Raw genomic sequence first — 13,113 nt, 5'->3', positions numbered from 1 at the left:
ACAATCGGGATGGCATGACCAAGTAATTGAAGACAGCATGCACAAGATAATTTGTGTAGACGATGAGATGGTGTATATTGATATTTTGGAGATGAAAGGAAATTCTGAATATGAGGTATTGAGACCAATCTACATTGAAAAGGTTGAAACATTTGTCATTGTAGTGTCAGAAAATGATCTAAACTCATTCATTGAGACACGACGACAGCTTATTGTTTTATTGGAAGTGAAAGAAAAACGAATTGATATTCCAATTCTATTTGCAATTAATAAGGTTGATAGAGATGATTCTAAATCTCAAATTGAGTTTTGGAGAGAAAAAATTCAAGAAATGATTAAGGAATTCAAATTGAATAATGTTGGAATTTTCGAAACATGTTTTGTTAAAAATACAAATGTAGAGAAGAACGTGAATGAATTATTTGAAGATTGTGTTAAAAGATATAGATATGGAACTTGGAAGGATGTTGAACTATTGAAAAAAGTAATTTCACAAGATGTAATGATGTTAAAGAAAAAGAAATGTATTTGCATGTAATTTAGTCGTTAATCTATTCATCATCTTGTTGGGATTCAATCATTTGAATCAATTCTGAATGTGTACCTTTCTGAATTACTTTCTTTTAGAAAACTTGTGGAATTCAACTTCCCGCCACAATTAAAATTCTGCTACCTGTTTCAATTAAAAAAAATAGCGCGAAGTTGGGTGACCAACTCTTTTGACTCAAATAATATTTACTTTTCAATAATATCGGAACCTAATGCTGTTGTTGAACACCGACAACAACAAGATTAATAGTTTTATGAAACAAATTTTCTTGGCTCATACAAAATTAAAAACATATTTTTGTGATTTCTCGATTCGATAATGATGGATGCGTCAAATATTACAAACAACGTGAAATCCGATAATTAATTCTCATCAGAGAAAAAAATGGCAAGAAAAGAAACACCCAAAGACATTGTACTCGGGGAGCCAACAGAAGAGGGATTTACTCAAAATTATGAAAGTATTTCCTGTAGATTGTTTGATATAAGATCAGAGTGGGCCTATATTTTGCCTGCTGATTCGGCTAGTAATTCATATCAGATAAAAGTTGAGGAAATTGCAAAACACAGTGAACCGAAACTTGTCATTTCAAATGTTAAACATGATTATTTGGAAATTGCATATGAAGGCATCAATCAGGATCATGAATGTATTACTGTCTACAATTTTATTGAAAAGAATAGTAAAAAGAAGAAGGAGGGAATTGAATTTAACATTAGCGAAATACCATCCAAAAATAAGACTTTGAATCTAATAATCTCCAGTTATTCGAGAAAGAGTGAAGATGAACTCCATGTTAAATCAGAATCTCAATATTTTGTTGAGGATGATAACAAATCAAGAAAGGAAATTAATCTTGAAGGCTCTATCCAACTAAATATTGACAAATCAATGTTACCCTGTCACAAGAATAATAAGAACAAGACTACAAGAAGAACTTCTGGTGGTGCAAGCTCAAAAGAGAGAATCAATGGTCCTAAGAGGGACATAAACCTAGTAGAAATTGAGCCAGGAAAATTGAGATATTTTAGTTATAGATGGTACAAAAGAGAAGTTGAATTTAAATTGGCAGATCAAGCTGAGGACTCTTCTGTTCGTTGTTTCCATACTGTTTTTTGTAAAAATGGTATGGAATTGCAAAATGACAGAATTTATATTCTCGGTGAGGTATTGAATCAAGGAGTTTTTGATTATTATGATTATTCTCATGTGGACGATGAAGAATTTTTCTTTAAACATCTATTGGAGTCCTCTTCTGGAAGTTATGAATACAAAATTATAAGAAAAGAAGATGGTGAATTAAGCAAAGAACCTTTTTGTCCCTATGAAACAATCACTGAAAAAGCAGATAACTGTGTCAATGGCAACAGTTTTGTAATTTTCATACATAAATCCAATGATATGAATGGAATTCTCACTCAATTTGAATGGGGAAAACCAGTGGACAATCCAACGCCTCTATGGAAGGACACTATTATTCCACCATTAGAAGACGATAGCCAAGAACACAGCTTATTATTTGATTCAGAAAGTTCAGATAGCCTCATTGATATGCTTTCAACCTCATCAAATATGTATACACATAGCGAAATGTTTCAGAATATTATGAATGTATTAACAGAAATTAGACAGAAACAGGATGTGATTGCAGAAAGAATGGATAATTTGGAAAGTAACAACTTGTTGAAAAGAAAGCATCAAGATGATGAAGAAAAGGAGGATCAAGAATTTCTCCATCCAAACAAAAAAGTCAAAACAAGCCTTGCTGATGAAGAGTTTGATAATTTTTTACAATTTGTAAAAGATTTTAGTTGTTGTGAATGTCAAGTGAAAGAAGCAAGTTTATTGACCATGAATGCAAGAGATTTATTCTTTAATGCGCCCAACATGACCAATGACAAGTATGTGCTCAAGTTATTACAAACTCTTGCTTCTGTTTTTTTGGAATGCAAAGAAAACTCTTGTGCAAGAAAATCCATTAATGTGATCCAATTATGCCGTGACATTGTAACAACTTACATTGAGAAGAAATCACACAATGAAAATGATCACTCCTTCAATTTTTACAAGACACTTATTGAGACCATTGTAAAGTTGCAACCTTTTTCTTGTGGTCCAAAGAATGAGTGTTACTCATCTTTGGTTATGGACCTACATGACATTTATCATCCTTTCATGTGTGATTTGTCAGCCAAATGTTTACGGCTGTTAATCACGCAATTAATGGAAAGAGAAGACAATCAATTAGATTCGATTTCGTATTTAAGTGATTCCATTCTTGGTTTTGGTATTTTCCAAATAATACAAGACATTCCCAAAACCTCCAAAACATTATCTATTTTGGAGATGGATATCTTCACAAAAGCTAACACAAAATTAGGAATTTACTTTTTTAAGAATTGTGTGAATAACAAATCGAGTGAAACCAATAATGAAAACTTGTGCGAAAGTCATTTGACAAGAGCCAACGAATTAGGTTCCAATGATGGGAAGAAATATTTGGCATCCTATTACATTAGAAAATCAGAGTATGAAAAGGCATTTGACCTTATTAATAATGCTCAAATTGATGAAACCTCTGATATTTATATAATAACATACGCTCACACAAATAATATGGACGAAAAACAAGAGAAAGAATTTTCAAATCTTTTGGTTGAATGTGTTTACAATGATAAGACTATTCATTTTGATGAAATAGTTAAATTACTTTCAAAATGGAAGAAATTCAATCATCTCACTCAGCTCTTCTATTTCCAAACTGAAAAGTATTTCAATAATCCTCACAATGAAAATTCCATTCATTATATTTATGAATTGTGGGATTCTTTGATACAAATAGATGAACAAGAAGAAGGTCTTGATGAAGAAGAACTATCAAACATCCATTCGTGGACTATTAGACTATCAATTTTATTCAATAGTAACCACAGAAAATTTGCAGACCATTTATTGATTTATAGAAAACTAAATATTGACATGTATTTTGACCTTCTCTCAATATTCAACAAGTTTAAATATTCAAGAGAATTACACATACTTGAGAAACTTGGTTTGAATATTGGTACCAATAATCAAAAACAAGAAAGACAATTTAGAGGATATATAGAAACACAAACTGATAGCACATCTCTGGAATCTGAAATACTCACCGAATTGGATTATATCAGGAAATTTTCAAATTGTCAACCCGTTGATAACTATTTGTATGGTTGTAAAAAGCTTACATGGAAAGTAGAAAATCAAGATGCAGTTGATTACGCAGATTATTATATTTCTAAAGAATTCGAAACATTAGAAATTATTGAAACAGTCAGGTCAATCTTGAATTCTAACAGCCGGATTATTCCTTTTAGTTCATATGATTCAGTGAGCCTTATCCTATTGAAATTATCGAGATTTATTATTTCTGATTTATATTTCTATTACGAGAAAACAAGACCTGGATTAACTGAACCCACCACTTTGACTCGACTCAGTACAAAGAAGAACATTGAAACATACTCTGGATATTTAATTGAAATCTTACACTCATTAAGATTAACTGAAATCAATCAAGAAAAGATACAATATTCATTACATGGTAGTGATTTATTTAAGAATTGTATACTTACAGGGGTTTATGCTATCTCTTTGGCCAAGCTCAGATTTCCTTCTTGTTTTGAGGGTGAGGAACGCGGGAAAAAGATCGATACCATTTACACATCATTTTACACTGTCAAGTATATTGATTCCATTAAACACCCCAAATCCCTTTCAAGCAGTGTTCGATGCAGCAATTCAGATAATAGAATCAGTATTAATTTTGATTTAGCATTAAGGGATATTTCAATCTATGAACTGCTTTACAACTTGGATAAAGTACATTCGGACAAGAGAGACCATACGTCTACAAAAAGATTAACAACAATTGCAAAGAAATGGTTTGATCTTAACAAGAAATTGACATCTTTAAAACAAACAATCGAATTTCCAGAGAGTGTGTTTAATTATTTAGAGAGAGTTGCATTGGAAAAGGACGGAACAGTAACAGTACCTGAAGATGTGAAAAAGTTGCTATTCCAACTCTCATCTCATCCATCACCAGAGATTGCTTACATTGGCATATACGCACAACTTTCCTTGAAAACCATGTCACAAGAAGAAAAGCAAGAGAAACAAACATTACTGAAATCATATCTCTTTGAGAGAAGAAAGAAATAATTTATTGAATTTTAATATTCTTCCTGAGTGCATAAACTTTCCTCAATAAAAAGACTGCCTTCTCAATGGCAAAACTTGTAATTTCAGGTTGTACATTAGATTCCAACAAGACAACTAAATGACACTTGTGTTCAACAATTACAATATGAAGATTTTTTCCATTTCCCTTAATTGATAAATTTTGCATTTCACCATTCAGTAATCTGTCGCAATTATTCACAAGAAACTTTAAATCTGCTTCCAATTGAGGTTTAGTTGTGGTTAAAATTCCCTCATCGCCACTCTCAATAACCCATGAATTTAAAATTCCTCTCACGCTATCCACTATTTCAACATTTTCAAATATTTTGTAAATTAAAACTCAACTCTCACTTACAATGTTCAATAATTGGATAAACCAATTCCAAGTAAATTTCAGCCAACTTGGCCTCAAAAATCTTTTCATCCACATTCACATTATTAAAATCAAACTCATCCTGTTCCAAATCATCGACCGACAATTGTTCAACATTCATCATTTGATCAAATCGATGTGAGGTATCAACACTTGTTTCCAAATCATTCAAATCAATGGAATTCACACCACCAAATAAATTGGGTGGATTTTGTGGTTGTGGTGAGGATTTCTTATCGGCCACTTGATTTCCAGAAGAACCACTACCACCACCAGGCAATCCTGATGGTGTTGTGATGGTATTGTTTTTGAATGAATTCGAATAGAGAGTTTTTTTAGAAACGAGAGATGGTGTTTTGAATGTGGAAATGAAACGATCGAGTAATTCCTCAGCTACTAACTTGGCAAATTCATGGCCCTGCATATAAAGATGACAATAAAGATGAGAATGATGTTGTTAATTTTTCATGTCAATATTGGTGATACAAGGAGTTTCCAATAAAAATGGAAATTTTCAAATATAATTTTAATTAGTAAATTTAGAGAAATAACATACATCGGAAATATCGTGCATTAGAATACATAATAATTTTGTTTGTGTATTTTCTTCTATTGTCACTCCTCGATTATTTAATTCAAAATATGATAATTTATGATCAACTTCTCGTTTAGATTTTACATAGAGTGTTACTATTAGATTGGAAAGTCTGAGGAAAATATCTCGGTCAAGATCAGTTATTAGTGATTTTTTGAATTTAGGAACACCAGTGTTGGTGGTAATGAGAATGAGTTGTAACATTTTTTTTTAAAAGAGAGCGATGACATTTGATGGCACATTTTATTGATTGTTGTGTTGTTTGGTTTGTAAGAAGGACATTACGTCGTTATCACAAGCACTTTTAGTAACACTTTTGCTGTGTGAAGCTGAGGAACCAATATTCAGAGTAGAACTTGGAGTAGAAGCTACTTGTGTTACTGTTTGTGCAATGTATGGATTCATTTGATTAATGTCGTTTCTCAAAACACCTCTTAAAGTGCCAGTCGAAGGGGTTGAAACAAGGGGTGGAGGTGCTCTCCTTAATTGAGCTGCTTGGGCCACTTGTGCTTGAGTTGGTAAATTTCCTCTTAATCCCATAGATAAAATTGGATTGTTGGCTTGAATGTTTCTCAATTGTTGAGTGATACTTTGAGAAGATTTATCTTCACTGTAGGAAGAAGATTCACTTTCGTCATCAGAAAAATCTTCTTCATCTTCGTCTTCGTCCTCATCGGTAAAATCTTCATCCTCATCTTCTTCCTCTTCAACGAGTGGACCTTTTCCCTTATTGTTTGGATTTGGATTTTCCATTCCATCAGACTCTTCGCTTCCTGTTGACAATGGACGTTTCCCCTTATCGAAAGAATTAGTATCTTCGTCATAATCAGAATCATCAAGGGATGGGAAAGATTCATCGTCCTCTTCTTCTTCCTCCTCTGAGGATGTTTCATCATTTGGATAAGAGACACCAACGTACCTCAATGTTGTGAGGAAAGGTTCCTTCAATAAATCATCAACAGTTGGTCTGGAACCTGGACTTTGATTGAAACACTTGGCAAGGAAAACCTTACCTTCTTCACTCAAATTTTCTGGTATTTTTGGAACAGCACCTGTGGCAATTCTATACATGACACCAGTATTTTCAAGTGAAACAAGATCTGGGAATGGAACATCAGCTGTTAGCATTTCGATTACTGTACAAGCAACACTCCAAATGTCTGAAGCTTTGCTATACTTGGATTCTTTGATGATTTCTGGAGCCATCCACATTGGAGTACCACAAATACGAAGAGAAGCTTGTACATTTTCTGTAATTTTCTTACTGTGACCAAAATCAGCCAATTTGATAGTACCACTCTTTGTTTCTATTAAAATATTACCACCCTTGATGTCTCTGTGGATAATATTCTTATCGTGTAAGTATTTTAAGCCAAACAATATTTGTCTGGTATATTGTCTTACTACACTTTCATCTAGCTTACCAACATTTTTGAGGATTTCAGAAAGACTTCCACCGTCAACCAATTCAATATAAATGAATAGTCTGGTCCTTTTCCTGTTGAATTCGGCTCCCAGATACCGAACAATATTATCATGACGTAAATCGCTCATGAGATTGACTTCGTTAAGTATTTGCTTTTCCACTAAACTCTTCTCCTTTTCCGAAGTTGCAGAGAGATCAATAATTTTTACGGCCATCCACTGACCTGTATTGACATTAAGCCCTTTGTAAACTTCTCCATAAGCACCCTTTCCCAAAAGGCCTCCTTTTCTCCACATTATGCCTGTGCCGTTAGTGGTTGCTTGAATTTCCTCTTCTTGATCAATTTCTGAATCACTATCAGATTCAACTCTTTCCTCGCTAAGCTCTAATCTCAGACCCTTACCCATTTCTTCAAAGCATTCGATAAAATCTCTTAATTCTCGGTCTGATCCAATGGTTATTTCGTCTTTTTCGTCATCCAGCTCTACATACTTGAGTACAACTGGGAAACCATATGATTTGCTGATGGTTTCTTTTAATTCCAAGTAGGTGACATCTCTTGGAACTTTTGCAAACACTCTCATCTCAGCCTTATAAATAGTTTTAAATTTGAGCGCTGATGCGAATGTTTGAAGTGGCATTTCTGGTAGTGGAACAGGAGACGCTGAACTTTGAGGTGTCAGTGCAGTAGCTTCAGAAATGGCATTCAATGATCTCAAGTTGATTGAATAAATATCGTCAATGAGTTCAACTGTACCACCTCCGTAAACATAAAGATTGTCCTCATAGACAGTGGCTGTATGCCAAAATCTACCAGTGGTAATTCCGAGTGAGGCGCATTTTACCCAAACCTTACTTGGAATGTGGAATACATAAATTTCTGTTGGATATTTCTTCCAATCAGAACCTCCTAGAATTACAATCTTATCCATGTAAGCACTCATTGTATGTCCAGCACTTGGTTGAGGAGCCTCACCTTTAGTTTGTATTTTAGACCATTTTTCAGAATCTACATTATACTTGTACAAATCATTGAAAAGAATTGTTCCTTGTCTTCCTCCAAAAATGTAAATGTCTCTGTTGATAACACAACAAGAATGACCGGCACGTGCAGAAGGTGCTGCACCCTTATTTTTTGGTTTTTTCCACCTTCTTTGACTAATATCATACATAGATAATACATCAATATATTCACTTGCTTTTCTGCCGTCATTAGCTTGATATGATGTGATACCTCCGAATATATACATTTTATCGTCTACACAACAGCAGCTATGTGCTGCTCTTGGTGTCAGACTTACTTTCTTATTGTGGGGTTGTACGTCTTTGTCCCATAGTTTTTCCCTCAGATCGTAAATAAATAGATCAGAGGTGTAATAGTTTTCGTTTTTTCCACCAAATAAATACAATTTATCTTGATACAGTACTGCTGAGTGGCCTGTTCTAGGCATTGGAAGATTTGAATTTTCTGATAGTTTAATCCAATAATTGGTTTCTATCAAAATTTGTTAATCAATTTGTTTTTCAAAAAGAACAAACTTACTCAAATCATAAATGCAAACATCCTTAAAGTGTTCCACTCTATTATCACCTCCAATAATATAAAGTTTATCGCCCACTAGTGTACAAGAGTGAAACCCTCTTACTGGTGGTTTAAGTGGTGATTTTAAACAGTTCCATACAAGTTCAATCCTCTCACTAGGTTTTGGTGTTAAATTAGTATTCAAAGGAGGTGGAACGTGTTGTTTTCTCTTAATTTGATGAGTACTAGGAGAAGTTGGTGATATGTTGTTGTTGTTTGATAGATTATTCTTCTTCAAAGAATTTGTATTGTTCCTTCTAGGAAGTGGAGAATTAGATCCATCATTACTCGAATTGCTGTCAGTACTTGTGATAGAAGAAGTGCTTGTATTTCTCCTAATATTGTTATTACCATTATTACTATTGGCTTGATTATTAGAATTAAAAGATCTTCCCTGTACATTAGGTTCTAAACAGAATGGTTAATCAACAGTGAAAAGTATAATATTACATACCTGACATTGCGTTATTATTACTGGTTTTGTTAACACCTGTCTGAGAAGGATCAGAGTGATCCTGCCTCTTGGTGTTATTACTCGGTGTGTTTTTAGGTTTGTTATTATTCTTTGGTTTATGTTTTGGTGCCATATTGAAATTATTATTGTTATTGTAAATTTGTTCAAAAGGTGTTTTAAGATGAAGAAAGATGTGATGATGGTGTTGTTGTTTTGTGATGGTGGTTTGAATTATAATTGATTGTCATATTAAATAAGTTAAGGCATCTACAGTAGAGTCTGAGAGAAATTATAGGTAAATAATGATCTAAACTCGGCTCTAATTAGTGATTATGAATTTGTATCGAGTTTACGAGCACACGTAACAAAATTGTTGTATTTGAAAGAATTAAAAAATAGATAGAGTTTGTAGGTCCTTTCGCGTCAATATATTGATGAAGAGCGGAAGGTTTATAGTTGATAATAATTTAAAAAAGGAGTAGTAATAGTAGTAGGAATTTAGAGGAAAACCACAAAACAACAACAAGAACTTGTCAAAAAAGTTTGAAAAACTATGAGGTAGGTGTAGAAGAGAGAATTTTTTTTGCACCTACTTTTTCATCAACGTTAAGAACACGTCTTTGCATTTTGCACTTTGCCGCAAAAAAACAATCCATTGAATAGTTGGCAGAAGTGATGATGAAGGCTTTCTAAGTGGCTGCTGGCTGGTGGTTACGGAACAAAAACCGAAGAGACCACGATGATGAGGAAAACATTAATATGTGCAAGAATTTATTGATCATCTTTGATTTTCAATCAGAAGACGTGTTCGAATTTCAAAGTTCCTTGATGCTTGAATTCAAATTAGAGATTGATGAAAGCAATAACAAAAAAATGTCAACATTGATAAATCGAGTATTTCAGATGGATGGTTTGTATGTGGAGAGGTCGCTGAGGCAATTACCATTGAAAAAGTTGTGTGAACACTCATTTAAAGATTATCATGTGAGGGGAGTCAATTATTTATGTTTGGAGAGAAGTTGTAATATTACTACGAAGGTCTACTTGTTGGATCCTGTTGAGCATGGAAAGGGATATGTTGCCAATCCACACAATCACAGGTATCACTTTAAAACAACTGTATTGAATGGAAGTTTAAAGAATTTGGTATTTGAGGAGAGACAAGCTCAGGAAGATCATTCAGATCTCTATTGGAAGTATGCTTATTTTCATCATACACATCAATTTGAGAGATTGAATAAGGTCTTGCTTCATTTGAATCATATTGATCATTGTGAGGTGGGCGAGAGTTATGATCTTTCACCGAATGAAATTCATACCATCCAAGTGAGTGAAAAGGAGCCAACAGTTCTCTTCCTGCAACAATATCCAGATGTTGTGCCAGAGAGTTATCCAGGAGAATTCTATTGTAGGGAGAGTAGTCCACCGAATGTGGATGGTCTCTATCAGAGATATTCCGAGGAGGAAGTTAGAGATCTAAGGGAAAAGATTCTTCAATTGATTTGCAAATAAACTTTTGTAATTAAACTTGAATTTTCAACTTTTTTAAAATGTTGTTTATTTATACATCAATAAAAGGTTTAACTTTGAAATTCCATTCTCTTGAATTATTTTGATAAATAATTTTTGGATTAATTTCAAAAACTCTCTTTACAAAGTCAATATCATATCTTAATCTGGCTGAACAAATTTGGAAAGCATCTAAATTTTGTTTAATGTATTGTAACATGAAATCTGCATTATCTTTATATTTGAAAGGAATATATTTTTCTACATATCCAGATTTCATTACTTCCATAATTAGTTGTTCATTCTTTTTAAAATCAATTGGTAAATATTTATAAATTTGTGAGTAATCTCCTGATTTGAATTTTAATAATTTAATTGCTGATTCCACTGTTGTAACAGGATGTTGTAATTGATTCAAATGATGATTATTATTTATAGAATGTTTAAATGTTTTGTTACTATTTAATTTTGTATACCATTCAAATAAACTTCCAAATTTAGTTAATTCGTTCCTTCCAAATTCGTACAATAAACCACTATTAGATTCTAATAATAAACAACAATGAGTAATTGGATCATATCCAACAATAACTAAAGAATCTCTTTGGTGAGCTTTAAATTTCTTTTCAATTTCTGTTCTTGATGGAATTTTCAGAAAATGAGTTTTTAAAAATTCCCATTCTTGGAAGGGAATAAAACTGTAACAAGGATGTGAGGAATAATATCCATTTAAATGTGGAGTAAATCTACAATCTAAATCTCCACAAATTAAAATAAATTCCTTCAAATAGGAAGGCAAAATAATTTTCAATTCGTCTTCTTTCCTTTTAATCATTTCTAACAATTTTAACGTTTCTTCATTATGTACTGATTCAATATTTTCAATTGATCTCAAGTGTTGATTATGAAGAATATTTCCATCCTTGATTAATTTAAATAATTGACGTCTTTTAATTTGATGAATTGATTCATGACAATCTTTTGAACATTGTGATAATTTATATATTGATTCATCATCTGAATAACAAATCAAATGATCAAGAATTGTTATTAGACTGAGTGCGTGCATTTTTTCTTGTGATCTTTAAAAGCAGAGAGATAAAGCGTTTAATAGGTACGACTTCTATTTTAGTTCTGGCATTGAATGTTAAGATCAAATTGTAAACTCAATTGAAATTATTGAAATTACTAGTATTTGAAATTCTTTTAATTGGATTTCAAATAGGATGATAAATCATCTCCTGTTACCTTTTCAATTTCTTGTGAATTTGCAAATATTTTGGCCCCGTTAGCTCCACACAAAGTCATGGTATCATCTTCGACCAATAACATGGCTCCTTCTCTGAGGCCAATTACTGGAACATGTTGATTTTCCAATTCTTCGTGGAACTCTTGAATTCTTTGTTCACGAGTTTCTCCATTATGTTTTAATGATTCCAAAGTGTGCTTGTCAATAAAGTGAGGATTAATTTGGAATGGAACAAGTTGAAGAGCATTGAAAGATGGAGGGAAGAGGATTGGCATATCATTTGTAGTTCTTATAGTTGGGCAGGAAACATTTGTGCCAGCTGAAGCAGACATGTATCTCATATTTTCCTCAAAAACTCTCTTTCTAATCAATGAAATTAAATCATTATCATAAAGTTTCTTCAACAATCTAAATGTATTTCCACCTCCAACAAAAACAGCATCAGCCGATTGAATAATTTCCTTTGGATTTCCACCCTTTTGAGCAACATTTGTAACTTGTTCACAAATATTATACTTTTTAAAGGCTACATCAAATATTTAAAATAATAATAATAACAATTAATATTCCATTCCGAATATTTTCCAAATATTTTCCAAATATTAATAATAATTAAATTCCTAAAATTCATATTAAATTCATACCATTTTCCACCTTATTAAAATAGCCTTCAGTATCAGTCAAGGCATACGGAACAAAACAAACAGTTTTACATCCCGATAAGAAATCTCTGCACTGACTAGCACAATGTTCCAAATATTCTCCTCCGAAATTTGTCGAATTGGAAATGAGCAATAATTTACGTTTGACCATTTTTTTGTAATTTAAAAAATCAAAACAATATTAACAGCTGTTTTGTTTCATTGATTTAATATTATTACAAAAGTTTGGAGATATACGAGAATGACCTTTTTATAGTTATTAATGTAATGCAAGTTGAACAAATGGTAATTTTTCAAACTAATCTTTCACATGCTTGGAAATTGAAGCTTAATAAGAAATTCCATTTCATACTATTTTCAATATTCATGTCGAATAAAAGATCTTTTCAATATTTTGATATTAGAAACTCTTCCAAGCGCAATAACTAATGCAAAAACTTTACAAAAAAAACGTGTCTATCGGACTTGATTTTTTCTCCTCCGTCCAAC

At 32.5% G+C, this 13,113-nt stretch overlaps 8 protein-coding genes across 8 annotated transcripts; 3 read left to right on the top strand and 5 right to left on the bottom strand.

Annotated features, from left to right (window-relative positions):
* Positions 1 to 13: 13 nt before the first annotated feature.
* Positions 14 to 307, top strand: NAEGRDRAFT_4414 (uncharacterized protein; the record flags this gene model as incomplete). Its single annotated transcript, XM_002680813.1, has 1 exon — positions 14 to 307. A coding segment is annotated over one exon (294 nt), but the record flags the coding sequence as incomplete, so codon positions are not given.
* Positions 308 to 934: 627 nt separating this feature from the next.
* On the top strand, positions 935 to 4,753 carry NAEGRDRAFT_46681 (uncharacterized protein; the record flags this gene model as incomplete). Its single annotated transcript, XM_002680812.1, has 1 exon — positions 935 to 4,753. One exon carries the CDS (start codon positions 935 to 937, stop codon positions 4,751 to 4,753), a length of 3,819 nt encoding a protein of 1,272 aa, XP_002680858.1.
* Positions 4,754 to 5,121: 368 nt separating this feature from the next.
* NAEGRDRAFT_63822 (uncharacterized protein) lies at positions 5,122 to 5,571 on the bottom strand (the record flags this gene model as incomplete). The annotated part of the gene is made up of 1 exon (XM_002680648.1): positions 5,122 to 5,571. The coding sequence occupies one exon, from the start codon at positions 5,569 to 5,571 to the stop codon at positions 5,122 to 5,124; it is 450 nt and encodes a 149-aa protein (XP_002680694.1).
* A 383-nt stretch (positions 5,572 to 5,954) lies between these two features.
* On the bottom strand, positions 5,955 to 8,418 carry NAEGRDRAFT_78570 (NPK1-related protein kinase; the record flags this gene model as incomplete). The annotated part of the gene is made up of 1 exon (XM_002680647.1): positions 5,955 to 8,418. The coding sequence occupies one exon, from the start codon at positions 8,416 to 8,418 to the stop codon at positions 5,986 to 5,988; it is 2,433 nt and encodes an 810-aa protein (XP_002680693.1). The 3' UTR covers positions 5,955 to 5,985.
* Positions 8,419 to 8,514: 96 nt separating this feature from the next.
* On the bottom strand, positions 8,515 to 9,421 carry NAEGRDRAFT_78569 (kelch repeat domain-containing protein; the record flags this gene model as incomplete). Its single annotated transcript, XM_002680646.1, has 3 exons — positions 9,205 to 9,421; positions 8,712 to 9,158; positions 8,515 to 8,663 (listed from the first exon to the last, which is right to left on the bottom strand). Coding segments are annotated over exons 1-3 (729 nt in total), but the record flags the coding sequence as incomplete, so codon positions are not given.
* A 656-nt stretch (positions 9,422 to 10,077) lies between these two features.
* NAEGRDRAFT_63819 (uncharacterized protein) lies at positions 10,078 to 10,716 on the top strand (the record flags this gene model as incomplete). Its single annotated transcript, XM_002680811.1, has 1 exon — positions 10,078 to 10,716. One exon carries the CDS (start codon positions 10,078 to 10,080, stop codon positions 10,714 to 10,716), a length of 639 nt encoding a protein of 212 aa, XP_002680857.1.
* Positions 10,717 to 10,765: 49 nt separating this feature from the next.
* On the bottom strand, positions 10,766 to 11,782 carry NAEGRDRAFT_63818 (uncharacterized protein; the record flags this gene model as incomplete). Its single annotated transcript, XM_002680645.1, has 1 exon — positions 10,766 to 11,782. One exon carries the CDS (start codon positions 11,780 to 11,782, stop codon positions 10,766 to 10,768), a length of 1,017 nt encoding a protein of 338 aa, XP_002680691.1.
* A 137-nt stretch (positions 11,783 to 11,919) lies between these two features.
* NAEGRDRAFT_63817 (uncharacterized protein) lies at positions 11,920 to 12,775 on the bottom strand (the record flags this gene model as incomplete). The annotated part of the gene is made up of 2 exons (XM_002680644.1): positions 11,920 to 12,488; positions 12,607 to 12,775. 2 exons carry the CDS (start codon positions 12,773 to 12,775, stop codon positions 11,920 to 11,922), a joined length of 738 nt encoding a protein of 245 aa, XP_002680690.1.
* Between the last annotated feature and the right edge of the window lie 338 nt (positions 12,776 to 13,113).

Source organism: Naegleria gruberi, assembly GCF_000004985.1.
Source record: "Naegleria gruberi genomic scaffold NAEGRscaffold_8, whole genome shotgun sequence".
NCBI classification, from domain to species: domain Eukaryota; phylum Heterolobosea; class Eutetramitea; order Acrasida; family Naegleriidae; genus Naegleria; species Naegleria gruberi.
The sequence above is the reverse complement of the archived record's forward strand: the minus strand, read 5'-3'. Positions and strand labels throughout refer to the sequence as shown.